Raw genomic sequence first — 27,280 nt, forward strand, 5'->3', positions numbered from 1 at the left:
TGGTAACATTGAGATGGGAAACTTAGACGTCGAGGCGAAGATGTTTACAAGAATCTTCATATTCGTCAGGTGCCGGTGAAGATTTTTTTCATCAGCTTTTCCAGCCCTCAAACAACGCCAGCATGAAGTATCGTCGACTCGAAGGGCAAATTGTGGAGGTGATAGATGGTGATGCCCATGGCATCGTACCCGTGGTACGGACTCCGTTGTTGGGCATGTTGCAGGATAATCCCCCTGTTGACTCGGATCCCTTGAAAGGAGGGTTGCCATTCCAGCCACGCTCATATCGTGACTTCATGCTTTTCAAGAACCATCACTCTGCATCACTCGCAGGCTTCACTCAGATTCACCGTCCGGTAATTAGTTGGATTGCAGCGGCCTACACGGGCATCACTGGCTGTCGGTATCCTGGCTTCAAGCTAGGCACATTATGGAGCAACAGCCAATCTTTTACCAATCCAACCATATGGCCTTCTATGCCGATGAGGCTCCGATAAAATTTCCGAAATATTGCACATATCTGGATTTAGAGCTAGAGCTGGGTGTGTTGCTCGGTGGCCACCTGTTCAACGCCACAGCTGAGGAAGCCAAGTCTGCGATAGCAGGCTTTTGCATCTTCAATGACTTCTCTGTGCGTAACATATAGGTTGCGGAGATGAACAGGTAGCCCTCCAACTTGCCAAGGTATCCTCTTAAGTCGATTGCTGACTGCAAGAAAACACAACAGTGGCTTCGGACCACAGCACTCGAAATTCTTCGCAAACAGCATATAGTCTACCGTCGTCTCTGCAGACGAGATCATGCCTAGAATCGAGAGACTCACTGGCCGCGTCATTATCAACGGGCAAGTTGTCCAAGGGTGCAATACTGATCGATGGCAATTTACCGTAGCTGAGGCTATTGCTCATGTATCAAAGAGCACCCGACTATACCCTGGAGAGTTTTTCGGCACAGGGACGTTTCCTCTGGGTGCTGGAATTGAGCATGCGAGCTTCAAATTGAAGGTTGGAGATGTTGTACGACTGGAAATTGACGGAATAGGCAGTGTGACGAACAAGATCGTAGCAGACGAGTGAGGCAATCAATAATGTTGTTAAGCATCCAACTCAAATAAACCATTTCCTCGCATTCAAAACAAATGATACTTTTTGTTGTTTGTTTTCTTGCATTATGCGCGCTAACGCGGCCGACATCTCTCTGCAACAAGGCCATGGCATTTCGTCCAGCTCTCTACAAAACGACGACAAGATTTTTAGTGAAGTGTACCGGCGACCCACTGCTTCCACCCCTGAATGTACCATGCTGTGCCATACTATCAGAGCAGAATAGAAAACGACGACGGGGAGCCAGATTGAGCATTTGTCTTTCTGCGTGCGCACATTCACGTGGTCAAGCACTCTCCAAGCTGCATCGAGAGCTTCTTCCGTAATAGGTAAATCCTTATCTTCAAGTCTCTTCATATCATCTTCCGTTCGAAGGCGCATGACCCCTTCGACCTGTGGAGTATACCCGGCATATTCGGCAAGACGCCCCAAGTGCGGGTAAAATAGGCAAATCCTGCAGAAGAAATAGTAGGCCAAGATGTTGGACGACATCAGCTCACCGAAATGTTCCTGCCATCGATCCAGAGCATATAACAATGCCGATTTTTGACGATGGTATTCACCGTCGGGCGAGAGAGTGGCATATGGGTTGGATTTCCGCGGCATTTCAGCATGTCTATGGCTGCTGGAGTTTTCAGAAACAGTGATAGAGGCCAAGTTTCTCTGTAGAAATAAGGTGTCCGAGAGTATGGCCGTTAGCAAGAGAAGCCCGTCTTCTGGGCTATGTACATCTTCTAGGAGAGCTGCACTGGTAAATAGCCCGTCATAGACTGCTCTAAAACCGTAATTTGATGAGAGCATGGGGACTTTTAGGTCATTACTTGAAAGACCCGGTAGTAGGTCAAAATGAAGTGCCGTTACAGTGTCGACCAGAAATCCAAAACGGAGAAGTAGGGAGTAGTGACTGTGGACGAAAGGGGTCAGTAGGTTCCGGGGGCGACTCGATGAGCCATACCTTGTGGCAATATTGGGGAAGCTGCTCGAAGTAACAGGAACCGCAGGAGCCAATCGTCTCGTAACCTTGGACTCATGTCAGGAGGCGTGAAGAATTCGTGAGGCAAGGGGAGGAACTACCGCCGTGAAGAAGGCCAACATGTTCGTAGTAACCCTCCACTGAGACGGAGGGTGAGTCAACAAACCATAAACCGCTAGCAGCAGCGCCTTTACAATGGATAGTTAGCTGGGACGTAACTGATGTTTGCTTCTCTACTTAGTGGACTAACGGCCAGTGCTCCCTCGACTCTGCGTGCCTCCCGGTTGTCCAATTCGAGCGTCACGATGAATAACCTGACCGCAGTCATAAATAAAGAGTGGCCTCGAGTGTCATTTTTGTCCTCGGACATGAGACAAGTCAGGCTCGCGAGAGCGACGTCGAGGTATGGTGGTGTAGCGGTATTAGAACCCCAGAGCGTGTGTACGTCAAGTCGATCCAGATAGATGTAGCTTTGAAGTGTAGAAGGAAACGTTGGGCGTAACTGGTCTAGCTCAGCTTCCAGATTGAGAGTGCAGGCATCTGAGCTGCTGAGCACTGACTGCGGGTATGGAGTTGTAGATGGGCTCTCCAATTGTGACTATGCAATTGTTTATAAGTTTCCGATATGGATCAAGTTGAAGCATTCCGATCCAGCGGATCTTACAAGAAATGATTCATCGCTGCCGGGTTTGAGCGGCCAGATGCCTCCGATACCTCGCAGATTGAATCTTTGTTGAGAGTGGTCAACGACCCCCCTCGCTTCTTCATTGCAAAGCAACCTTTGCTTGAAATCATCAAGAAAATGCTTGTCGGGAATCCTGTTTGCTTCTGACGTTACCCACTTGGTTGGTTGGCCTAGAGACAACAGGACAGACTCTGACAAATTGTTATTTTGCTCCTCGTTGGCCATTGAGTCTTACAGCTAAAGGACTGCCGGAACAATGACGAGATTTGGGCTGAGCGGAAGGTCAATCTTGATCTTTACAGATTGAATGAGGAAGATGAATCAAGGTAGAGCTCGTATTTTGACACGAAAACTAATCACAAAGTCAAAAAACGAAAATGCCCAAGACGCTAGCTGTCCACCCAATTTTTTTTTTGGAAGTCTTCAGCGAGAACAAGGCTCACGTGCATCGAGTGATTCAAAGTCAAGTCCGACCGCCACACCTTAACACTCCCTACCTAAGGTAGGTAAGGTTAGGAACGCAACAAGTGGGGCATACGGTTGGTAACTGCTTGGAATGAGAAACAGACGAATGGGTTGACGCTCCGATGACAGCTGAAAAAAAAAATCAAGGAGGAGGATTTTCTGAATGGGCCATTCGCCTTCTGTAGGAGCCATACCCTGCTGGGCCCTTCCCGAGCCAGGGCTCTTCGGCAGACGACCCCATCTGATGTGGGGAAACTTTCATGTTGCTGTATGGGGTGATCCGGCCGGCGCTCTCAGACATCGGAGCATCCATCCCGATGTCTCCAGACCGAAGAGGCCCGCGTTTCTTCTGCATATTGCCAATGAAAGCTTATATGAGCCTGGTAATGACACGAGAAACAGACTTCAGATCTTGTGTTCCTATTCTCCAGATTCCACTTGAATTGTATAATCAAGCAACTTTTCTCCACGCATTTCTAGACGTTTCCCACAATATCCAGCATGGCCGCCAAACAAATCAGAGATATCCAAACAACCTTCCACGATGAAGAAAACAACCTTCTTTTTGAGAAGAATGTCAGCATTCCCATTCCTGATTCCGAGTATCCTGTCCGATGCAACATCTATCGACCGTTGAATTCCTTGGCCACGGCAAAGCCCGCCCTCCCGGTGATTATGACCTACGGACCGTATGGAAAAGATATCGAATATAGCAAATTTCATCCCCAATCGTTCTCAGAGATAGATCCAGAACAGAGATCCAAATATTCCGCATGGGAAACGCCCGATCCCGTCTTCTGGACCTCACACGGCTTTGCAGTTGTGCGTTGCGACGAACGGGGATTCGGACAGTCTCCTGGTTTTCTTGATTCCATGTCCAAGGATACGGCCGCCGCTTTTTGCCATGCTATTGAGTGGGCAGCCCAGCAGCCGTGGTCCAACGGTAGGGTTGGCCTCCTTGGAGTCAGTTACTTTGCTGGTACTCAATGGCGTGCCGCGGCTGCGCAACCGCGCGGACTCTCTTGCATCCTTCCCTGGGAGGGTATGTCCGACTACTATAGAGATCGCTGCCGCCATGGTGGGATCCTTTCCGACGCATTCATCAGATTTTGGTGGGATCGTCAAGTCATCACAAACCAGTATGGGCGGCCAGGTCGGGCAGCAGCTGGGCGAGGGGATGATACAATCGAGGGGGATCTGTCAGAGGAAGACCGTCAGAGAAATCGACGGGACCAGAACTTCGACAACGAAGTGCATCGTTTCCGAGACCAAGATTATTACAGAAGTCGCGACTTCAAATTGGAAGACATCCGGGTCCCCTTACTATCGGTGGCCAATTTGGGCAATACCGGCCTGCACCTACGTGGAAACGTTCTGGGATACATGTTCTCCAGCTCGAAGTTCAAGCATCTACGATTTTTAGCCGGGAGACATGATTTGCCATTCTATTATAAAGACGAGGTGAAGCTTCAGCTGAGCTTCCTGGATGCGTGGCTTAAGGACCAAGACCGGGTTGGCTGGACTGTTCCTGGAAAAGTAGCACCTGTCAGTGTTCTTCTGCGTAAAGGAAATGCTGGGTATAACAGCCCGGATGGCGAGAAGTGTTTCCAGCGTCGGGATGAACAGGAATGGCCGATTGCCCGTACGGAGTATGTGCGATACTATCTGAACCCTCAACATGAGCTCACGAATGACGAAAACGTAACGAAGCTTCCGGAATCGAAGATCACTTACAAGGCACTGGGATCACTTGATGAACCGCAATTTGTAACGTTCTCTGCTGTATTTACCAAGGAAACAGAAATCACTGGGCACATTGTGGCGCATCTGAACGTCTCCGTGGACCACACGGCAGAGCAACAGCAGTCCGGCCCAGTGGCGGAGGCAGACCTGGATCTGTTCTTGACTCTACGGCATCTAGACTCCCAAGGACAGGAAATCTTGTACACAGGTGCAGTTGGTGATCCCGTATCTCTCACCAAGGGCTGGCTACGCTGTAGCTTGCGGAAAGTCGACGACAAACATCCTCAACATCACAGCTATTTGCCCTATCGCCAATACTTCTCTACTGACGAAGAGCTTCTTACAACCAGTATTGTCTACGCGGTCGATGTCGAGATCTGGCCCACTAACGTCGTGATGGACGAGGGCGACACCTTGGTTCTAGAGATTGCATCTGGCGACACGCTAGGCAGCGGCTTGTTTAGACATGAAAGTAAAATAGACAGGGATCCAGCGCGGTTTGGTGGATGGAACAACATTCATTTTGGCGGAGGGAAATCGAATTACATTGAACTACCCATCATACCTCAGAAATTCTAGGTGTACAGACACACATATACATTTCCATTTGTAAGTATCTTAGTTACTGATAGTATAAGAATAACAACCTACTCTGCATAGGTAACTCTCTATAAGACTACTACTTTGTACTGTTAATGATAAGCTGCTTCTCCCTAGAGTGAGGCTTCTGATTTCTATTGTATAGTAGATATCTTTCAGGATACGTTATGGTGGTGGCCTGCACTGAGTTTAATCGTGGCAGGGACATGCGGCTCAGACTTCCGTAGTATTAATTAGGTAGCTTTGTGAGGTACGGTGCTGTCGACAGTCCCTCCGAAGAGGGCTGAAATCAAAGGGATATTAGGATGCATCTAGTCGATACTGAAAGCTCATGGAGACTTATATTTACAGCAGAAATATGTAAAAATATGTCAATTATGAATCTCGACCCAAATGTTCAAAAGCAGTACTGCTGACAAACTACAACCCTTATTCAATTCTTTTTGCTCCCATAAACTGGTCCTGCCCGAGCATTTCCTTCACTGATGCGTCGACGATGCTTAATATCGGTAGCTCCGATAATCGGTTGACCACATGATGTAAAGTAGGGAGCTGCTTCTTTGTCCGCTCTAGAATTTGCAAGCCGGCAGCTGACGCCTGTTGGCTCATCAAAACTTTCGGCTTGGTCGAATGAATCAACACGTCATAATCTGCGTCAGCCGCTCCCCTGCAAGGGGATCAGTGGTCGATGGGATGTACTTGTGTACGAACAACGCATCATCGCTGGAGGAACAAAAGCTCAGTACAGGCTCTTCGCCGGCCCCAGATCCATTTGCGAGATTGCCACTGTTGACGCCATTGATGCCAGCAGTATGGCTGGATCGTGGCGCGTCATTTGCGTTCAACCGACCCCAGGAGAAAAAGGCCCATTTCACACCACCCCAGGAAAGCTCAACATCCAAGTTTCCCCCAAGATCGGTGTCGTTCTTGAACTTGATTTCGGAATACAACTTTGGCCAACCAAGGTCTTCCCGACCAGAGATGATTGGATCCGTCAGATTTTCCAGAACAATGGGAATGTAAGTGCCATGGCGAATGACGCCGTCTTTACTACGGTGCTGCACCCCGTGAACTTGGAACATGACTAGCTCGTAGCCCCTGCCTCCCAGCCAGCTCAAGTTTTGGATGGACTGAAACGTAAAGCTTGCTTCAGCAACTGTGTCAGTCTTGGTGAAGCTGTACGCAGTAGAAGGAGACATATTTCGCAGTAGAGTCGCGCTTGTGCGAAATCGAACGGTGGCAGTTGTAGACACTGCGTCAGATAGTCCATCGGGGCGAGGACAAGACAGGGCATCTTGTCGGGGACTACGGAGTATCCATTGGCCCAAATCCAAGTGGCTGCCGCCAATAGAGCCTTGGTACCTTACCCCACATGTATTCTCGGAGAATTTGAGTTGAGTTATGCACTTCGTCGTGACTGAAGCCGTATGTGAGATAATCATGAACTGCAAAGGTGCTCGTATCAGCATCATATCACTATCATAGCGTGTGTGAAATGGAGAGATAGCTTAACCCTACCTTTCTATTCCTCCATTTCTGAGCTTGAATTTGACCGTGTGGGCTCATTGTCTGTTACGCAACTCATATCCTAGATCAGAGTTGCCCTTGTATATCAAGCTGTATTAAACAATTAAAGTCGTTGTAGTATGGCCTCCTTGGAGTCTAGGAAAGACAACATTACGCCCAGGGCCGCAGCGTCCTCTATGGCTTAAGCGGCCCCTTGCGCCAGATGTGGCGTAAAGGGGTCTAGAGTATAGCCATTTTTCGAACTACCTAGTTATTATAGCTTTACTAGCGCTCTTAACTATAAATATTACGTCCACTACAATATTTATGGATAGGGATTATGGGATTATATTTACGATTAACAGAATCAGTAATACCGTACTCGCTAATCCAGAATCAACTTATGCCCCAGCCTTTGGTGCAAACTCAGAATCCATCCGCAGCTCAATCTAACTAGCCACAGCTGACCAAGTAAAAACTTAAGAGATTTAGGCCAAAAAGTATAATGCATTCTTAAAATTATAAATATAAGATTTAACCTTTATATCCTAATTTTGTAGTTGCTATATTTGGAGATAATGAAATGGAAAACAAAAAATAAATGATTATATAACAATTGCATTAGTAAGGCTCATTAGTATCAAATATATCGCGCCTTCCTCCACATATCAGACAATCTCCTCTGTAAATTCTTAACCCAACCCACAACGTCAAATATCATAGGGAAAAAAGTTACGCTCACTAGAACAATGGTTGCTGCAAACCAGGTTTTTAGCGAGAGATTTTCCAAACCTATGTTCATGGCGAAGAAAGATGTCGTAAACGATAGTGGTGCAAACGCGAAAGCCAGGAAGGTGAGTTTGCCAATACGTTTAGATTGTTCGTATGAATTCTTTATCTCCTTTAAGTTGATGCTGTTCATAAGACTAGAGATAGCATCCTGACATTGAGCTTGCAATGTTTTGACACGTATCTGGAGATACTCGTATCGCTGAACGACTGATGTTAGCGCCTGAGCTGCTTTGGGATCTTCCTGCCTAGTAGTGCGCCAGCCAGTTCCACCATGTAGTTGGTAAAGCTTCAGCCAAGCGTTGACCTGATCAAGCTGTCGTTGCTGTCGATACAGTATGTCTTTAATGTATCTTAGGTTGGATAACATGTCGAAATTATCGTAGTGCTCATCGTCGGTGAATCCAGCCAACTTGTGCTCGACGAGATTTAGATACTGATTTACGGAGGCTGTAGTGAGGTTGAATACTTCGGTTAGAGCGTAGAGTGGGTCTTTTGCCATGATATCCGTATACAAAGTTCGACCATATCCAACACAAAGTTGTGATGCTGCTTCTGCCCCCCCAATAGAGTGTAAATGTCCATGGGAATTATATTGATGAGCTGCAAGACCTGTACCGGGCTTATAGTCAATGACGGGTGCTAGAGACGATGCATTATTCTGGAAAGCTTCTGGAAGGACACGAAGGTCTAAGATAGACTTGATGCTTGGTGTACGGCCTGCATCTGTCCACACAAGAACTATCTCCAGGTCAGAAACTGCTAAAGTATAATGAGAAGTAACTTACGTGTCCATTGGGAGTCTTCAGCGGTTTTTCTTGTGAGAGGTTGGAGACAGATCCAGATGCATTGTTCCAGAGCAAAGCTATTGTGATCAATTATGGCAACGTCTCTGACTACAGAAGAGGCTACTATGATCTCGTGTCCGCGTAGAAGCTCATGGTGCTCTTGAAGTTTCAATCTCGCTTCCATGCGCATTTTATCTATTTCAACCTGGTGTATGAATCCTGGGAAAACTTTTCTTTCCCCTATTGTGATTATCGGAAGCTCAAGAATGTTCCATGTTGCTGCTGGTAGAGCTGGGAGAGAATAGTTGACGGCATTTTCTTTGGCGGGCTTGAAATGCAGAAAACGCATAAAGAATTCCGAATCAACTTTGTATTTAGCGCCAATAAGGCTCAGCCACTCCGCAGAAGGAAAACCACGAAGAAAGAGTAGCCTGCCTAACGATTTAGAGGTCTCTGAGCCCGTCTTGTTTGCGAAGTCAAAGCATGATTCATATTCTATGGCACAGCTGAGAGTCCACGTCTTCTGGAGCTTCTCATCGTCATCTTTGTCTGGGTGCGGTCTGTCAACAAGCTATACATATATCCTATAGATGCACATAACTTACCAAACGTGTATGCAAGCGCAAAGCGCTCATCGTGACGAGAAAGATTTAATGAAGATGATGCATGTGATAGCAACCTCTCAAGAAATCGCCGGAGTATCTCATGGTTCGCCCCTCGACCGTCGGGTAGGTTCGCAAATTCGCTTACTCGCTTTGCATACTTCACAGCAGCGACTAAATGGAGTATTTAGTGATGAGAGTCACCGGCGCAAATACAACTGGCTCATTACCTTGATGCGCCTCGTTTGTAGATTTATTTCTGACCACTGAAGGATTCATTGGGGAGAGTGAATCTGGATCCATAATATTTTGAGCCTGCAAGCAGACAGGCAAAGTTCCAATTGGTATCGCCGGTAGACGTACGAAGTGAAGTAACGGCAGTAAAGAGATCTGTCGGAAGTGAAATGGAGGCAGGTTTTTTTATATGTGTGGCACATGGTACTGGTACTCTCTTTAGACTGGCTAGACATTTGTGGAAATTAAATGTCTTGCAAGTAATTTCACCACATGCATGCAAATTTAGCCTCACAAATCATATTATCGGCTACGTGCATCATGTTATCGGCTACGTACATTATATTATCGGCTACGTGCATCATGTTATCGGCTACGTACATTATACTATCGGCTACCTATGTACGTCATATTATTGGCTGTATATGTAATGTACTCAAGTAACAGCTGTTGTGTAAATATCTACCTAGTAGTATGTAATGGTATTACCATCTGCGTCGGTACAGAATATTACGAGCCCGTCAAAAGCGCCCCTAAGCGCAGGCAGAAATGCTGCGTCAATGAAAGCCACCCTACTCAAACACGGCCATCTCGTTCAATCAATGTAATATTGTTCTATTGCGGGCAGCTAGTATGATATCCACCAAAGGCGTTTATAAAAAGTATAATGCATTCTTAAAATTATAAATATAAGATTTAACCTTTATATCCTAATTTTGTAGCTTCTATATTTGGAGATAATAAAATGGAAAAGAAAAAATAAATAAATTGGAGCGCGAAGCTGTTATGTTGAGCAAATTTAATCGGATAGTTTTAAGCTAGCTGAACTGATTGAAGCTATTTCGAGAGAACGAGGCTACTTATATATATCCCGGGAAGCTAAATGGATCAAGGGCATTCCATTTAACCAAGGTTAGCTAGATTGATTAGTGTCCGTTATTACCTTTCGGGATCGCCTGAGCCTGGCTTTACCTGCGGCGTTCTTGGCAAACTCTTTTTAATGGCAACATCGTGATACGTCAAATATGGAACAAACCAGCAACTGTAGTCAATTACCATTGAGTACTTCATTTATGGCGATTTCTGTTTCTTCTCCCCTCACATTAAAGAAGCATATCTGGAAGCTACACTTCACTCAAGTTATCACCTTCACGAAGCCGCTTCGCAGCTTTGCTTGATCGGCCATGTACTGAGTACCTAATACCACTAAGCATAGAGATATTCATTGTTACGGTCGGACACGATTTTATAAATGAATGCGTCTTGTTTGCTGTACACTGAAATCTACATACAAACCTCTAAGCCTTACTTGCGACCTATCATATGGATATCGGGCTCCAAAGCCTCAACTCAATTGCATCGTCTAGATTATCGTGACATAAAGATCACAAGTTCATCGTAATCTTTCTCTGAAAGCTCATCCCATGAACGAATGTCTTGCGGCATTAAACTTTGACGTTGTTTATGGGCTGCTTTGAATGACTGCTCAGCTTGATCGATATTGCCGCTTGCCAGATATAGTTGACCCTGTCTGAAGGTCGTCCTAGCATGTTCTTGCCTATGGTGTGGACGGCGAGCGAAGATTCTGAGTGCTTGCGTAAGGTATTCTCTATCATCAAGATATCAGTGACTGTCAATGTGTTATGCTCAAAAGTCTTACTGTGCTTTCTCAAATCGTCCTTGTCCCATCAAGTCTTGAGCTATTTTATGGCTTACATCGCCAATTCGATGATGTCCCGTGCCAAGAGTTTCTGACCACTGGCTGAGAGCTCGTAAGTGGTATTCCAGAGCATGTTCCAGATCTCCAACAGACAGATAGACATTACCAATTCCGTACAGAATTTTTCCCGTTCTAAGAAGAGATTAGCTTCCCGTTTATTTATAAAGCAAGAGACATACTTGAATGATTGTCTATCATCACGGCCATACGCAGTTTCATATATTTCGCGCATACGATGCAGTACCTCCAAAGCCGATTTGTGGTTTCCCTGGATCCAATACACCATTCCAATATTTGGTAGCGGCCATCCAAGCCACTTTTCGTCGTAGTCGGGGAGGGACTTGTATATAGAAATGCTCTTTTCGAAGCAGTCAAGTGCTAGAGAATACATGTTGTTCATCGCATAGGCCACACCGACTTCGTTATATGCACAGCCGAGTTCATAGTCAATTTTTTGTTGGCCATCTGATGATATTCGTTTGCGCATCAAGCTCATCCATGTAAGATTGTGATGCAGACTTTCTTGGGGATTATTAGTCTCGTTGGCAGCCGAACCCTGGTTGTTATGGGTTTCACGTAGTAATTTGGCCACATTGCGGCTAGGAATCCTCTGCTGAACGGCCTCACATATGCTTTGTGTGAGTCTGTAAAACGGTTTAGATTCGTGTGGGAGACCTCTCTCGAAACAATACCTGTTCAGAAATTAGTATGGTAAGATTGTTATCATCTAAGACGTACCATCCAGCGTCGTTGAAGAGCGATGCTGCTTGTTCCGACGCCTCGATCTTTCGAGATATAAACAATTTCTCGTAATGCTGATATACTCGGTCCACATGGGGGAAAATCACAGAACATGTTTCATATCGGGCAGTATTGAAGCGGATCTCAAGCGGCTGATATACCCAGGCATCTGAAACCATCTCAAGAGCAGTTAGAAGTGCCCTCACTCGTGCTTCGGGAGTCAGAGACTCTCGTACAATGTCTTGATAAATGCGATGCATACGAATGGTATGGGTAGACTCGTTGAAAGTGATCAAAGAGGCCTTTTGCAGCTTATTCAGAGCATAGTTGAGCTCACCATGATTTTTTGGGAATGCAGAAAGTTGTACTCTATCGGTAGTATCGACGATGAGTTTTTGATGAATGCCCTCGGGGTTTAAGAATGCCAGTACATGAATTAGGCTTTGTGTGCCCTCATCTAAGCATGCAAGGCCAATCATTGAGGCAATGGACGCAGATACGTCTGGTAACAAGTGCATCTGCGGTATACCATCAACTGAAACGGCTGCAAAGCCATTTTTCTCCAGCAAGTTCAGCATCATATCGTAAGTAAGGTTTTGGGCTGACATCGTACTTGCTATTGCATTGATGACAAGAGGAAGTCCGCCAGCCCACCGAGCGATAGCCTTAGCAGATCCAGGTGAGCCCTTGAAAGGATTTTGAGAGACGACGTGGAGGAACTCAAGAGAATCTGATGAGGAAAATGGTTCAAGGTCCAAGCCATGCTGGGCAGTGAAAACATGCGACCGCGAAAGTGGATCACGGCTTGTGATCAAGATGGACCCTATGCCGGTCGTGGGCCAGAAGTCTTCAATGATGCCCCAGTCGTCGACATTGTCAAGGACCAACAGCCACGGGATTTCATTGCCAGGGCTACTTAGAGGTAATTCGGCGTCTTTGACAGGATTGCACAGCCACCCTTTGACCAATTCGCACGCCTCTGCCAAATCTCCTGCTTCACTCTTCTCTTGGAGGCCAATGTCAACTGCTATGCGTGCAAAATCTTCAAGTAAGACGTTGCGGCTGTCTGCAGTAACCCAGAAGATGGCAAGATATTTTTCCCTCCTGGTGAAGATGTACTCAGATGCAAGTTCTGTTTTCCCGATCCCTCCAGCACCACACAGTGCAAAAGTCTTGAGATTTCCTGACGGCCGGATTGATGCTTCATCAATAGGCGACTGGATGCTGTCAGGAAGCAGGCTTTTATCGATGGATCGAAGAACGTCATCACGTCCAAAGAATGGAGTTCTGCGAGTTTGAGATCCTACCGAGAAACAAGGGATGCGTAGTTTGGGTTGCTCCGGCTCAAAGTGATTGGTGGATGGTACGACTTCGTAAGAGAAGGTAGAAGAGTAGCCGGCGCTAGCTGAAAGAGTCTCCTGCTTGGGCTCGATGCTGAGAAGTGCTGAGACATGATCTTGGGTTATCTCCTTGTGACTTTCTAGAACCGACGAGCTCGATACCTCTGCCGCTGGTTTTGCCATCCTACTCCTATGGCTTCGTAAACTTTGCATATCCCATTCATCTGGACAACTACCGTCGATTTGAAGCTCATAACGTTCTACGAGACTGTCAGAACTCGCCACATTAATAGGAAGATGACTTACCTGTAACAACTTGGGGAATAGAAAATACTTCATGTTTGAGCACTGCCGTATCTATCAAGCGAGCTATAGCTTTATACAATTGCCCATCGATCTCTACTTTGCAGAGATTTCCATGGCTGCTTGGAATCCCGTATATTTCTGCTCCAAGGGTTGAAGGTAAGACAACATGTTCTTTTGCCACTACCTGTTCATTGATTAGCAACGGCTGATAAGAGGGAGCATGAGCAGTCTTACAAAACGGGTCCTTGAAAATTGGACCCTCCACTTCACGCCTCGATATTTACTTTGAATGGTCTCAAAAGTTGAAATGATATGACCACTAAAGTCCGAGAAACCTCTTGAGATCAGCGAAACCATTTGATTGTCCTCTTGTGTGAATGACAAGAAGTTAAACGGAGCTGCGCTTGCTCTCACTATAGTTTCAAGGATGTTGATATCGAGCTGACTCGTGTCCTCTATGTGCGGTGTTCCAAGAAATACGACCCCAAAAATGTGGTCCAGAACATTATTATTCTCATGTCTCTTTTCCGTCATGTTTGCATAAGCCTTGAGCTTGTTAACAGGTTATATACCTTGGGTGAAGAGAATATTACTTGTTTCCATATGAGTCCGCCAAGACTTTGGCACACGATCAGCATCGCCGTACAGGGCAGCTGTTCATTTTAGTGACGCCTTGCATTACACATCGGGGAGTACTGGACTTACATCTCTTGGGTTAAGTTGGTGAAGTGATGTCGGAAGCACATGGCTTTGCTGGAGCAGTGATTGTAAAATCGACTGGCCTTTTATAGCCTCGTAGTCGAAATGCCAGATACGGACTCTCTCGCCATGGGGTTTCTGTATCATTCTGAGCCATTCTCCTGACGAGTTTCTCCATTCTGCCGGTCGAAGAAGACCAATGCCAGGGACGATGACAACACTACACGGATTGATTAGTGAGAATAAGTGGTAGTATATCAAGAACTTACTTTAATGTTGCGTTGATTTCGGCGGATACAACTGTTGGGTGAAGAAGTTTTAATGCCATACCTTGGCTTACCATAAGTAAGGAGTCAACGTTGGAAAGAAGGACTGGATTAGAATACTGGGCAGGGGATGTACTACAGTCTTATATAGTATGGGGTATATACACTTTACACCACATAGGCCTATAAAAAGACATGCATATACGGAACAAGCACGGACCGATGTGCCAATTAATGAGTAGAAACTAGCTTCATGTTGATTACAAGCCATGCAGGTAGCCCCTCCTTTGTTTATCATGTTGTGATACATTATGAGGCAATGTATCATTGAAGGATAAGCCACCGATCTCCACTCCATCGCTCGTTTCTAGGTAAGTAGCTTAGTAAAAACAGGCATAAGCTACTTGCATTTATTGTACTAGCTGCATAGTGATAAGATTGAACACACAGCACCGCTCCGGCCGTCACATCAAAAGCCGTGCCTCTCATGCGCTTTTTGGCTTATGCATCATTATTGTAAACGCGAGAGGGAACAGCACGTGGGGGAGAACAGGCTTCAAAAGCGCTCATGAACTGGAACATCAAGTCTTCTCTACCAGTCTGAGCCATTATACCCAGCCCATATGGTCTCCCATCTGCTTGGATGACTCCTGCGGGCATCGTCGCAATTGGGTACCCTATGAATCAATTAGAAGAGTCTCACTCGTTGCCTCGCTGAAACCTACCCGATGCAGCAGACATGAACACCATAAGGCTGTCCAATGGAAATGCGAGTAGATTCAAATTCTGCTCGCGAAATAATTTGTCGATCCCATTTTCTTTTGCGACTGTCTTCATCCGCCCCTTGACGACTTCATACATTTTTCGCGTGGGAGGATCTCGGGAAGCCTTCAGTAGCTGATTCTGATCCGGGTGGTCTTCAGTTTGGGATTGTCCGTCAGCATAATGCCATTCAAAAACAAAAGACAGTACATACCCATAGGCAATTCTTCGTGTCGATGGTCAAAGTTGAATTTTATGACGTCTTCTATTGTATTCAGTCCCGGAACTTTAGCTTCGCTAAGCCAGGCCTCGAGTGCCTGTTTGCCTTCGTATGCTTTTGATAGTCAGCATTCACTCGTGATTGTATTGTATCGACATACCAACATATAATCACGTCAATTGGATTTCGCCCTTCATACCACAGGTCCGTCGCAGGTGGTATATCGACTGGATAGGTCACGGATGCTTTGACAGCGTGCTCTTTGACACGTTCAATAGCGGCGAAGTAGATGTCGTTCTTCACAAACCTCAGTTGGAATTATATATAACGGAATGGGACAACTCACCATTTGCTTCAACGTAGCGTTGTCTAATTGTACAATGCTGGGATGAAGAGACCATTTCGTAGGATCAAGAAAGCCTACCCGGAGTGAGTCGAAAGTTTTGGTCAGGTATTTCTGATAGCCCTCTTCCGGTAAAAGCTTGCGCTTCTCCCCTGTTAAAGCAGCCTCACTCAGAACGGCTAAGTCTGCCGTCGATCTGGCAAGGCCACCGACAACATCCAGCTCCACAGAGCTTTTGAAAACTCCATCCATATTCACAGTATTAAGAGCGGGCTTGAAGGCATACAAACCAGCTCTAGAACCCGGCATGACTATAGATCCAATCGATTCAGTGCCCAAGGCTAATGGCGCATAGCCTGCTGAAACGCCGACTGCGGAACCTGTTGAAGAACCACATGGGTCCTGACAGAGTAGGTAGTCAGCTTGGAGCACCAAAGTAGGATGAGAGATCGTACACTTTGCCCAAGGCCGGATTCGTCTGGCTTACGAGCAATATAAGCAGATTGTGTTTGTCCTCCAATTGCCGACCATCCATTCGAATTTGCATCGGCCCTGCGTGTATTTCATGTTAGACTTGCAAGAATAGCTGGAGTATTGTAGCGCACTTGAAGTTGCAAAATTGCTAAATGTCGCCTGTTAGCCAAAAATAACGCTTGCGCAGTGGTATTCCTTCTCTTACGTTCAAATTTGTTTTGCCTAACACGATGGCGCCCATTTCCTCTAGCTGGATATCATGTCAGAGTTTCCAGGCTACTGCATGTGACATCTCAATCGCTGACCTTGTCAACTATGTTGGCATTTTTGGGCATAATAGAATCCTTCAAGGCAAGACTACCCAATGTTGTTGGGAGTTCGAGAGAAGGTCTTGTGGCAATGGCATCCTGTGCAATGTTAATAATTTCAGACTGTAGTATAACGCCCCAAAATGACAGACTTTGATGAGTATTGGTATACCGTGGAGGGGGCTTCTGACACGACCTGCCGCTCGCTCGCGGTCAAGGTGTGCTGAGTGCTCCATTAGGATGCGATTTGGAACGATTGAAATCATAGCATTCAGTTTTGCGCCCTGGTTATCATGTTTGCTGATTTGTGCAAGGCATGCTTGAACTAACTCGACACTGGTGAGAAGACCAGCCTCAAGCTTTTTCTGCAATCCTGCAGAGTCTAAACTTAGCAGCTCAGTGGTTGATAGTCTTGCAGCCATCTTGAACCACAAAGTTGAGTAAACGGCGAAAGAAAACAAGACGAGGTAAATTTGATGCCAAAATGAACTGTTCAAGGTTGCGGGGTCGTGGATTTTGTAAAGTCGGTACATGTACATGTAGGCAGGCGAGAACAGATGCACTGGCCATTATCGTACAGAGACTTCTAATTTCCCCGAGCCTGGCCAGCTGTTCAGACGTGACCTCCTTGTCTACAACTAGCGAATCATTGGTCCATGGTCTTCCAATGAGAATTTCTCGCTAAATTGGGCATAGAGTTGGCCAATAAGATAGAACCACGTTGAACGCCGCATGCCTCTCAACGGCGAGAATGAGTTACGGGAGGGTGCAGTAGAGGCTCGTGCACAATTCACAGCGTGCCCAGATGGTGCCCAACGCATCCGTGTAACGGAATGATGCAGCTCTTGCTCGAGGATGCTATTTAAAATGTCGCACCTTTATTCAATCTCCCTCAAACCAACAATCATACGCCGAGCGCCATGACCACAGCAATATCCGCGTCTTTCTTCTTCCTTCAGCATGATGTGAAGTGGGATAAAGAAAAGCCTTATCACGTCCTGTTCAATCCCCCAGAAGGATTGGAAAAGAGCAACCTAAATCTACAGCAAGTGAGCAACATTATAGTGAACGACGTTCGAGAGCTTGACACTCCACCCACAATCGAAAAGCACGGGTTTACGCTGATCAAAATTGATACGGGACTTTTGAAGTCCGAGGAGTTTGACGACACCCAAAAGGTTGCAGCTATTTTCCTCCCACGAGCGGCTGCTGCCGTAAAAGAAGCACTCGGTGCACATCGAATTCAATTTTTTGATACCACGGTATGTCAGCAGTTTCTTTCTTAACCCTATAACTCACTCTGTACCAAGGTTCGAAGACGACATCCCGAATTCCCTATTCACGTAGGGGGAAGTTATGCTCACCTACAACCGACCTCTATCGCCCATATTGGTAAGGCATCGCCAGAATCTGTATGGATTTAGTCTTAAACTTTACAGACACAACCGAAGTTGATGCGGAAGGCATAATGTTCAAGTTAAATCCACGCGAGGCTGCTGAGCTGAGCAAAACAAAATACCAATGGTTCAAGTATGGTCCTTTTACTGGCGCTTGATCACATGCAGGCAGCTAAGCAGTGTTATAGCATTTGGGTACCATTAAAGGGCCCAGTACGCGATTATCCTTTGGCATTACTTGACATTAACACAGTAGATCGTAACACAGACCTCGCTCATCAAGATACAGTCAAAAGCGATGTGGTGCACGAAACGTACCAAATATTTAGCAATAGTAACCACCGTTGGTACTATGTTAAAGATCAGATGCCTGATGAGGCCTGGTTATTTATACAAGCCACATCAGGCGATAATCCTCCACCTGGCAAGATAAACACCATCCCTGGCGAGGTGTAGCTTACGCTGATTGTATTAGGAGTTCCACATACATCGTTTGACTACCCTAAGAGATCAAAGGACGACCCTCTTCGTGAGAGCATCGAGTGCCGTGGTTTCGCATTCTACAATTAATTGCTTGTGCAACAATTGCGAGTTTGGATAAGGATAGACGTCAATACAAATTGTCTCATACTCCAAACAAATATCTACCTACAAAAACGCAAGCTGTCTGAATACTGATTTTTTTTTTTTTTTGAAATCGCGCTCAGAAATATCTTTCGCGAGACCGACTATGTTGATGTTGCTATTACGTACTACAATGATTGGAAAACTGTATATGTACGAGCTTTACTAGGTGCTAAGTATTTAATTATTGTCATAATACGCGCTGCTATTCCACATCTAGTATATTAACTCTTAATTAGACGAGGGAACGTTTCCATAGACATGTTGTTCCAATTACATATAGATTTGCCACTTTGTAATCCCTACTAGCAAACGCCTTACTCAATAAATAGGTACTTACTATATCGCTTGAGTATGAATAAGTTACTTATATGTTTAAACAGAGGTAGTATTCATTATGGAGGCACATGAACAGGGGATTTGTTTGTGGAGATCAAGTACTAATAGGAACTTGTTAAGGTGAATAGGTATGTATACCCCTACTAGCCATCTCTTTTCACTTCCATGTTGGTCCATGAATCTTAATATCTGCCTCCGTCTCCACTTTCTGCACTGCTCCCAAAAGTTGACGACAACGGCCGCGAAGTAGGAAGTTCGCAGTTTCTCAAACCGATTTAAGCATTTTGGCTCAGCTCTGAGTTTGAATCGTACAAGATGTGCTCGCTCTCGCCGTCATTGCCACTGGTTCCACCTAGAGCGATTCTCTGGCCCTTGTTGAAACCTTTGAGTTTGTCTGAGTGATCGCCTTTTGGCCCCGGTTTCCAGTGTTCGCGCCATGGCTGGACACGGTCATCATCAGCGCCGAAGATAATTCGCTGATCGGTTATGCTGTTCTTTCCGCGTTGTGGTTGCTCCATTCTGCGTCGTAGTTGAGGGAAATGATAGAGATAGTACTTGTACTTCGACGGTGTAGGATAGAAAATTCTGCTTTAAGATAAACTTCAAAACTGTGCGTAGAAACTGGATAATTTTTTGCCTTTATGATTGGGGTGGGCTCAGGCCGAAGGCCGAAGTTCTCGGGAGATATTCGTTGGGGCTTGGTCACCCGACACCCTTCAAAAGATGTTCAATATATGCTGTGTAACCCTTCGTTATCTCCAACCACTCAGGTCTACGGTGCCTTTCACCGCTGTTTTCATTTGTTTCCTTGCGTCCAATAGACTCAACATTCGTATCAATCTAACGAAACTGGTGCGTAATTCCTCTGGGAGGTGGCGCACTTACGTGGCACCTTCTGCAAAGCTGCCTTAAACCCCCAACTTAAGAGTCTTGCCTCAGTATCAGATGGTCATTAGTATTATTCTTACTTCAAAGAAACTTGTTCGAGCTGATATCAATAACCCGCGATAATAGGCGGCTACAGGAAGTGCTTCCTGAGTTCAAGGTTTTCTTTAACGGTCTCACGCAATTGACCGGAACCGCAATGGCACAATACGACGATTATGGAGCATTATACACAAAACTGAAGAATAGGCCGATTCCAATCATGCAGAACAGGTATGCTAGCACAGCTATGAATGATCTTAGCGGGTTAAGGGTTCTAGATGCAGCTTGTGGGACAGGCTTCTACTCTCAAATGATGGCCCGTCAAGGAGCTGCTGAAGTTATCGGAATCGACGTCTCGCCTGGTATGATTGAAAATGCAAAGAAAGAACTTCCTATTCAGTTGGAAGATGGCCCCATCAGATACTTCGTCGGAGATTTCGAGCAGGCAGATCTTTTCCAAAACCTTGGCTTGGATAGATTGAGAGGGACTTTTGACATGGTGTTTGCTGCGTGGCTACTTAACTATGCTGCTGATTGGCAGCATTTAACGAGGATGCTGAACAACATATTCGATGCGCTGAAGCCAGGAGGAAAACTTATCGCTTTAACACCAAATCCATTTTTACTTCAAGAGCATGGACCGGAAATGACGATAGAAGAAGGCCGAATTGGCGACAGGTGGCAAGTCACCGAAACTTATGAATATGGCTTCAAGGTCCATATGATAGTAAATGCTTCACCTTGTGTCGAGTTTGATTCATACGTTTTGTATGTGTCGGAATACGAAAAAGCTGTTGCAGCTGCAGGATTCACGTGTCTGTCTTGGGATGTTGGTACGTAGCCTTATCTTATATATTCTTCAACCATTACTTGATAATTTTGACTAACGCCTGCGAATAGTGAGTATACAACTGACTAGTTGTAATTAAGAAAGAAAATATCTGACAACTGTAGATATTGCCAACAGAGGCTGAATTCGAAAGAATAAATAGGGAATGGTGGAAACCGTATATTGATCGGCCTCGCGGTTGCATGCTCTTCGCAAACAAGCCAACATAATAATCACATACTTTAATGGGGATTTTTAATTAAGTCTGTGACTGATGGTTAGTGTTAGCTGGGATAAATAACTAAACTAGGCTTTAGCTAGCTTAGTAATATAAAATAAGGAATATTTCCTTTAGTTGAATAGAAAAATAAAAATATATTATTATAATAAAAATAACTTTAGCTAAAATAGTAGCTTTATTTTTTATTAAAAAAAAGTTATAATAACTAAATTAAATAATAATATAATTTTATTTTTATATTATAATTTTTATAATAATTAAATAAGCTAAGTTATTTATAAAAGTATTTAAGTATTAATAACTTAGTTTAAAAATATATTTCTTAATTATTAATAAAATAATAATTAAAATAAAAGGATTTATTTATTTTTTTATTATTTAATTTATAAAAAAGGCTAATTATTAAACCTTAAGCTTTATTATATAAATTATAAATACTTTTTTACTTTAATTATAAATAAAAACCTAAAATTATTTTATATAAAAATTAATTATTTATAAAAATTAAAATAAAAAAATCTAAAATTAATTTATAAAAGTTATATTTATTATTAAAAAGTTTAGTAAAGCTATAATAGCTAAGTTAAAAAAAACTATGCCCTAGCCTTTAGTTTAAAATCCAGAATTAATCTATAGCTTAACTTAATTAATTATAACTAACTAAGTTAAATTTTAAAAATTTAGGTTATAAAGTATAATTACTAATTAAGGTTTAACACTAAACTTAAAATATATATATAAAAAGGCCTAAATAATAAAGTTTAAGTATAATATAAGCTTTAAGCTTATAACGTATAATTTAATAACTTAACTAAATTAAATAAGCTAATTATTTTATTCAGGTAAATATAGTCTATATAAACAAGAGGCTAGGATTGATATGTGGGACCTATTCCATCTCGGTCTGGTCATGATGGAAGTAATATAGGAATATAGAGATATATATATATATATATATATTCATCTACCGACACATGTTCCAAGCTTTGGGAAATAAGTTTTCTATGCAAACATCTTACTGATATTACACTGTTAAACAAGAGTAACCACGCACTCTGGACTCTTTACTAGCCTAAACTAAGCGCCAGGATTGCTACGCCCTTTTGCTTTCCTCTATGCTCCCGGTATTTGTAGAATCATCGTATTTATATTGAGAGCTATGTATCTCCAATAATAGCAACAGGAAGACTTCGTATTGTTGCATGGACAAACGGCATAGTCATTGCTACAGCTAGGGTCCTGGCTAGAATACTTCATGGCTAGCCTATAGTTGAATGCGAAGCCTGCTATTCTAATTCAAGGAGGACAACCAGAGGGTACACGGTCAGATGCTACCTTCTGCTGCTGATGCTCAACAGCCGGAATAGCGGCAACTGAAATGGCCGGGATAACGAAAGGAAAGGGAGAGAATCGTATTTATATGCAAAATGTAAGGCGGCGCAACAACGTAAGATGAAACGTTTGTAGTAGAGGTGGTTTGTGTTGATATATGAAAGTTTGACATTTAACAGAGAATTAGCGGCCCCATTTATATTTATCTATGTAGTCGGAAACAACAAATTCCCGATCACATTATTCGGAAATGCCCCGGGACAGGACCGGAATTTGGAGATGATACTTCACGCCCAGTGCCAACTTCGAAATGAGATGGACGAAGGTTATCTGACTGCTGGCCTTCTTCAAATAGTGCTAATCTTTGTCCATTCTGCTATGAATGCAGTCTCGTTTTATTCAAGAGAAGGCTTCTCGCTTCCCCTCGCTCTATGGTGATAATTCTACATGTCTCTATAAGAGGAACTTTCAGCCACAGTGGCGAGAAATCGAGGGTGGTTTATGAAACGCTAAACGGTTTCTGTATGATACCGCTCAAGAATGAAAATGAGCAATAAAACGAAACATCATCTTCAATCTATGGCTCAAACAAGAAATAAAAGAATAATATTAACGCGCAGGGCATTATGATGTTGCCTCACGTGGTACATTGACGCTACGGACATAGTGAACCTCGTTCACAACAGTCTTCATACACTACCTTAGTTGTGGCCCAAAATTGCCATTACGCTCATACCTAGTTCAGCTGTCAGTAAGAAAATAGAGCTACTAGTCATCCACATCTAGGTTTTTTCTCACCCATTTTCATCTAAATTTAGCTGTGTCGTAGAGCACCCACTCCCAACCGCAGCTGCACGTTTTGGTACTTGACGTAGGATTATTACTGCCTTTTATAAGAAATCTTTATATACTTAAACAAGAGGACCTTTGATAAGGTACTGGTTAAACCAAGCAATAGCCTGGGAAAACGCTTGCTCCTTAGACCACTTGAAAACCGGATTACTCAAGTCACCACGAAGACCAAAGCCATGCGAGACGCCGGAGAATAAATTGATTTGGTAAGGAAAAGTTTTCGTCTTGAGAAGGTTTTCTGTCTTGTAGCGTAGCTCTTGCGGGAAAAGGTCGTCATACTCAGCAGCCGCTATAGATAGAGGACCTTGAAACGCTTTGATCTCATCTTCATCAACGTTGGAAGGGTGAGCCATGTAGCCAACGTTGATTTTTTCCGCGCCAGAGTGACGAGCGACATACTATACAAATATGTTAGCGTGGCGCTTTTAACATCTGTCAGAAGGAAGTTTTATGCGTAGGAGATGCTTTAAATAACCCGGAGGACATCTGCCAGTCTGGGGATCAGGAATAAGATATCATAAAACAAGCTCTCAGGTTACCTTTGCCCCAAAGCAATATCCAACTGCGCCAATTGCAGTAATGTTTAGCTCATTCCTCATGAACTTTATGGCTTCTTCGACAGCGGGATCAACGTATTCATTAGTATGAGGAGTGGATTCCTTTCGGAAGCCACCCATCAACCATTTCATCCAGTCAAAATTATGACCCGGGATCTCTGTCAATCCATCTCCGTTGAGAATGTCGATAATTAAAGTCGTGTAGCCATTTGCCGCATATTGATCAGCCATCAGTTGCGAATTGGTCCAGATGCCGAATACATCACCAAGATATAAAATACCGGTGCCTTGATGGTTATTGGTGTCTTTAGGGGTTGCAAGATAAGCATCGTAGTTGCCAATCTTGACAGACTTTCCAGTAGCCTCACCTCTAAGAAAGACCAAATAGTTAGCATAGTAAGCTTTAGAGTCCTCATATAGGAAGTGATCGGCGAGCCCTCCGCTGTTGATAAGGCATTGAACTAAATCGGAATAGTATAACTCTCTACACTGAACTGAAGGAGTTGTAGAGTCCACATAAGTTGCAGGTGGGCTGAGTTGTGTATTTAACTTGGTTCTTGATCATCTTGCTTGTGAAAGAGAAAGTTGAAAAGAGTCTACTTCAATTGTATCTGTTGTTGTAGCCGCTGTGATGGACAATGCAATACACTTACTCATGCTTGACACCCTTAAAGCAACAAGATGCAAGAGGACGAGAGGCCATTTTATTTTATAAGCTAGGGATTGTGTCTCTGTGGCGTATGTATAGAACTAAAGTTCAAAGATGTTTAAGTTGATCCAAGGGGAACGAAAATAAAACGATTCCGAGTGTCTTTGACGTTGGAAATGCCTCGATGTGTTTAGAATCGAAGCCCTCCATCATACTTATACTCTTGGGTATCATGTCTATTTTTGACGATAACCTACAAGCTCTCGGTTGCTGTGACGAACCGTCGGGACCGATATCATTTCGGATGTTATAGAATGTCCGGAAATCACATGACTGCTCCTGCGATTAGCGCACGGGAATCCTCTCAGACTTGCGGACTCTTCATCTCGTCCGGTTGTGAAGTTTGCGGCCTCTTATGGGCAAATCGCAGGTCCATTTAGATGAAATCGGACATTTGAAGCTTTTGTTTTCCATTCTTCGACGGGCTACCGATGGATAAACGGGCTGAAGACATGGAGGAAGCCGAGCCGAAGCTGGATGGAGAGACACCGTTCACAGACGCGGGTCCAGGTGCGCCACTTAATGACGCTCCATTCTCCCAGCAGCTCGTGAAGTCGCAACGCATCCTCGCATGTGTACTTTGCCATCAGCGCAAGATCAAATGCAATCGAAAGTTCCCTTGCAATAACTGCACCAAAACTCAAGCGCGTTGCGAGCCAGCCATGTTGGCCCCGCGCCGAAGGCGCCGCAAAATCCCGCCGCCAGAGTTGGTGGATCAGCTTCGCGTCTACGAGAGCCTGCTTCGGGCGAATAATATCAAATTCGATCACCTGCGCAAATATAAAATTTCAACGAATGATTCCCCAGTTGTAGAGGATGCAGATTACTTAAATCAAGAGAAAGAGCGTCTGAACGATGCGAACCCTGCAGCAGGAGCAGATTCGGAAACAGTTTACGAGGCCAAGTATGCTTTGCTTATATTGGCCGTATCGCAGATATGCTAACGACTATTTGATGTATCGTCAGAAACTATTGGTATACCGTGAACCGAAGCGTACGTTGCCCCTTCAACCAATCAATCCTAAATGTTTGCTTATAGCAATAGTACCGAGATAATGACAGTGATACATCATACGATGATGTGCGTGATAACCCCATCAAAACTACATGGGATTTGATATACCACGAAAATGATCAACTTCTTTTTGGCGCCCGCCAGGAACCTGCTGATCTGTCCTCACTGCATCCAAATACCGTCCAAATTTTCAGGCTTTGCCATTTGTTTATTGAAAACGTCAATCCTCTTTTGCAAGTCGTACATGCTCCTAGTCTCCAGAGTTGCATCATAGAAGCGGCGGACAATGTGCTGAACATTGAACCAAACTTCGAAGCTCTCATGTTTGGCATCTACAGCATGGCTGTGGCGAGTTTGACGGATGAAGACTGTATTAACCTGTTTGGCACAGCAAGGAGCATTCTTCTCCAGCAATATCATCGTGGCTCTCAAGAAGCCCTTCTCAACGCTCGCTTTCTAAGAACAGATAATCGGAATTGTTTAACCGCTCTGTTTCTCCATCTAGTAGGATCTTCTCGCCCGTCAATGTACAAATGCTGACCAATTTCAGCTCTCAATAAGACCAAAAATGGATCCTCGCTCTGTCTCGTCCATGCTTGGAATTGCACTACGCACAGCACAGCGCATAGGTCTTGATAATGAATCGGACTTAGCCAAGTGCGATGTTGTTGAAGCCGAGATGCGTCGACGTCTCTGGTGGGCTTTAGTTCTATTCGACACCCGCATTTGCGAATTGATTGACACTAAGAAGACTGCGCTGACTCCCACGTGGGATTGCCGCATTCCTCTCAATGTCAACGAGTCTGAACTCCGAACCGGACTGAGAGATGGACCCAGAACTCAAACAAGGGTCAGCGACTCAATTTTTGTCGTCGTGCGTGGTGTGATTGCAGATTTCATTAGACACTCTTCTTTCTATCTTAACTTTACCAACCCGGCCATGAACGCTGCAACGAAGACCCCTAGCACCAAGTCTGGCGGGGAAGGCAGTGAGGTTGACGTCTTCGAAAAAGAGCTGGAGGAAAAATATCTCCAGCTATGCGACCCGGAGATCCCGCTACAGTTTATGACCATTTGGACTGCACGGGGTTTTCTCGCCAAATATCGCATCATAGAGCGGCTTTCAACGCTGGATGGTCCAATTGGAGACGCCCAGCGTGACGCTCTAAGCCTCATGGCAGTGGACATGATTGCTTGCGATAGTAAAATCATGACGTCGCCTATTGTTCAAAGCTTTCTCTGGCTGATTCAAATGTATCATTTCCCATTTACTGCATATATACAGCTTTTGCAAGACCTGAAACGACGGCCTGCAAGCAGCATTGCGGCACAAGCTTGGTCCAAAATCGACGAGAATTATACAGCTCGCCTTTTCTTTCAAGAAAATACAAAGAGCCCTTTCTACCAAATGGTATCTCAAATGATACTTCAGTCCTGGGATGCTCGACAAGCGAAACCAAACGACCAAGTTCAGCTTGTGACAACACCAGGCATAGTGTCGTATCTTAAAAGCAACACCAGCTTATATCAGATAGAGAATCTGAAATCTCTCCATAACATATCCATACCAATCGCCAATTTTACCAACTCGAACAACCCCACGGCGGAGAATCTTCCTATGAAGATGCAAGATATGGGTTTCGACGATGTATACACGTATTCTTTCATGGATCTCGACCCCAATCAGCTACAATGGCTTAGTAAAGACTGGGATTAGAAGACTCTACAGGCTGCATAAGGCCATTCCCAGATATTACAACTATCTTCTAGATTAGCAATAAACTTTGACAG

The 27,280-nt window shown here is 44.5% G+C and overlaps 10 protein-coding genes across 10 annotated transcripts; 5 read left to right on the forward strand and 5 right to left on the reverse strand.

Moving 5' to 3' along the window:
* Nucleotides 1-466: 466 nt before the first annotated feature.
* Nucleotides 467-1,076, forward strand: Triagg1_8672 (uncharacterized protein; the record flags this gene model as incomplete). Its single annotated transcript, XM_062903544.1, has 2 exons — nucleotides 467-631; nucleotides 774-1,076. 2 exons carry the CDS (start codon nucleotides 467-469, stop codon nucleotides 1,074-1,076), a joined length of 468 nt encoding a protein of 155 aa, XP_062752308.1.
* Nucleotides 1,077-2,135: 1,059 nt separating this feature from the next.
* On the reverse strand, nucleotides 2,136-2,986 carry Triagg1_8673 (uncharacterized protein; the record flags this gene model as incomplete). Its single annotated transcript, XM_062903545.1, has 3 exons — nucleotides 2,136-2,264; nucleotides 2,327-2,674; nucleotides 2,741-2,986. 3 exons carry the CDS (start codon nucleotides 2,984-2,986, stop codon nucleotides 2,136-2,138), a joined length of 723 nt encoding a protein of 240 aa, XP_062752309.1.
* A 741-nt stretch (nucleotides 2,987-3,727) lies between these two features.
* Triagg1_8674 (uncharacterized protein) lies at nucleotides 3,728-5,548 on the forward strand (the record flags this gene model as incomplete). Its single annotated transcript, XM_062903546.1, has 1 exon — nucleotides 3,728-5,548. The coding sequence occupies one exon, from the start codon at nucleotides 3,728-3,730 to the stop codon at nucleotides 5,546-5,548; it is 1,821 nt and encodes a 606-aa protein (XP_062752310.1).
* A 450-nt stretch (nucleotides 5,549-5,998) lies between these two features.
* On the reverse strand, nucleotides 5,999-9,533 carry Triagg1_8675 (uncharacterized protein; the record flags this gene model as incomplete). The annotated part of the gene is made up of 6 exons (XM_062903547.1): nucleotides 5,999-6,236; nucleotides 6,281-7,014; nucleotides 7,818-8,605; nucleotides 8,653-9,201; nucleotides 9,258-9,428; nucleotides 9,485-9,533. 6 exons carry the CDS (start codon nucleotides 9,531-9,533, stop codon nucleotides 5,999-6,001), a joined length of 2,529 nt encoding a protein of 842 aa, XP_062752311.1.
* Nucleotides 9,534-10,933: 1,400 nt separating this feature from the next.
* Nucleotides 10,934-17,089, reverse strand: Triagg1_8676 (uncharacterized protein; the record flags this gene model as incomplete). Its single annotated transcript, XM_062903548.1, has 18 exons — nucleotides 10,934-11,167; nucleotides 11,205-11,340; nucleotides 11,388-11,900; nucleotides 11,947-13,549; nucleotides 13,596-13,779; nucleotides 13,830-14,141; nucleotides 14,301-14,514; nucleotides 14,564-14,594; nucleotides 15,175-15,237; nucleotides 15,286-15,477; nucleotides 15,537-15,656; nucleotides 15,707-15,839; nucleotides 15,889-16,287; nucleotides 16,341-16,437; nucleotides 16,491-16,507; nucleotides 16,565-16,609; nucleotides 16,665-16,766; nucleotides 16,820-17,089. 18 exons carry the CDS (start codon nucleotides 17,087-17,089, stop codon nucleotides 10,934-10,936), a joined length of 4,665 nt encoding a protein of 1,554 aa, XP_062752312.1.
* Nucleotides 17,090-17,587: 498 nt separating this feature from the next.
* On the forward strand, nucleotides 17,588-18,520 carry Triagg1_8677 (uncharacterized protein; the record flags this gene model as incomplete). The annotated part of the gene is made up of 4 exons (XM_062903550.1): nucleotides 17,588-17,929; nucleotides 17,978-18,059; nucleotides 18,107-18,197; nucleotides 18,253-18,520. 4 exons carry the CDS (start codon nucleotides 17,588-17,590, stop codon nucleotides 18,518-18,520), a joined length of 783 nt encoding a protein of 260 aa, XP_062752313.1.
* Nucleotides 18,521-19,302: 782 nt separating this feature from the next.
* Nucleotides 19,303-19,545, reverse strand: Triagg1_8678 (uncharacterized protein; the record flags this gene model as incomplete). The annotated part of the gene is made up of 1 exon (XM_062903551.1): nucleotides 19,303-19,545. The coding sequence occupies one exon, from the start codon at nucleotides 19,543-19,545 to the stop codon at nucleotides 19,303-19,305; it is 243 nt and encodes an 80-aa protein (XP_062752314.1).
* Nucleotides 19,546-20,111: 566 nt separating this feature from the next.
* Triagg1_8679 (uncharacterized protein) lies at nucleotides 20,112-20,795 on the forward strand (the record flags this gene model as incomplete). The annotated part of the gene is made up of 1 exon (XM_062903552.1): nucleotides 20,112-20,795. The coding sequence occupies one exon, from the start codon at nucleotides 20,112-20,114 to the stop codon at nucleotides 20,793-20,795; it is 684 nt and encodes a 227-aa protein (XP_062752315.1).
* Nucleotides 20,796-23,267: 2,472 nt separating this feature from the next.
* Triagg1_8680 (uncharacterized protein) lies at nucleotides 23,268-24,468 on the reverse strand (the record flags this gene model as incomplete). Its single annotated transcript, XM_062903553.1, has 3 exons — nucleotides 23,268-23,606; nucleotides 23,748-24,135; nucleotides 24,419-24,468. The coding sequence occupies 3 exons, from the start codon at nucleotides 24,466-24,468 to the stop codon at nucleotides 23,268-23,270; spliced, it is 777 nt and encodes a 258-aa protein (XP_062752316.1).
* A 437-nt stretch (nucleotides 24,469-24,905) lies between these two features.
* On the forward strand, nucleotides 24,906-27,206 carry Triagg1_8681 (transcriptional regulator family: Fungal Specific TF; the record flags this gene model as incomplete). The annotated part of the gene is made up of 4 exons (XM_062903554.1): nucleotides 24,906-25,378; nucleotides 25,441-25,468; nucleotides 25,520-25,993; nucleotides 26,040-27,206. 4 exons carry the CDS (start codon nucleotides 24,906-24,908, stop codon nucleotides 27,204-27,206), a joined length of 2,142 nt encoding a protein of 713 aa, XP_062752317.1.
* Between the last annotated feature and the right edge of the window lie 74 nt (nucleotides 27,207-27,280).

This window comes from Trichoderma aggressivum (assembly GCF_033847375.1).
Source record: "Trichoderma aggressivum f. europaeum strain CBS 100526 chromosome Unknown scaffold_044, whole genome shotgun sequence".
Taxonomy (NCBI): Eukaryota; Fungi; Ascomycota; class Sordariomycetes; order Hypocreales; family Hypocreaceae; genus Trichoderma; species Trichoderma aggressivum.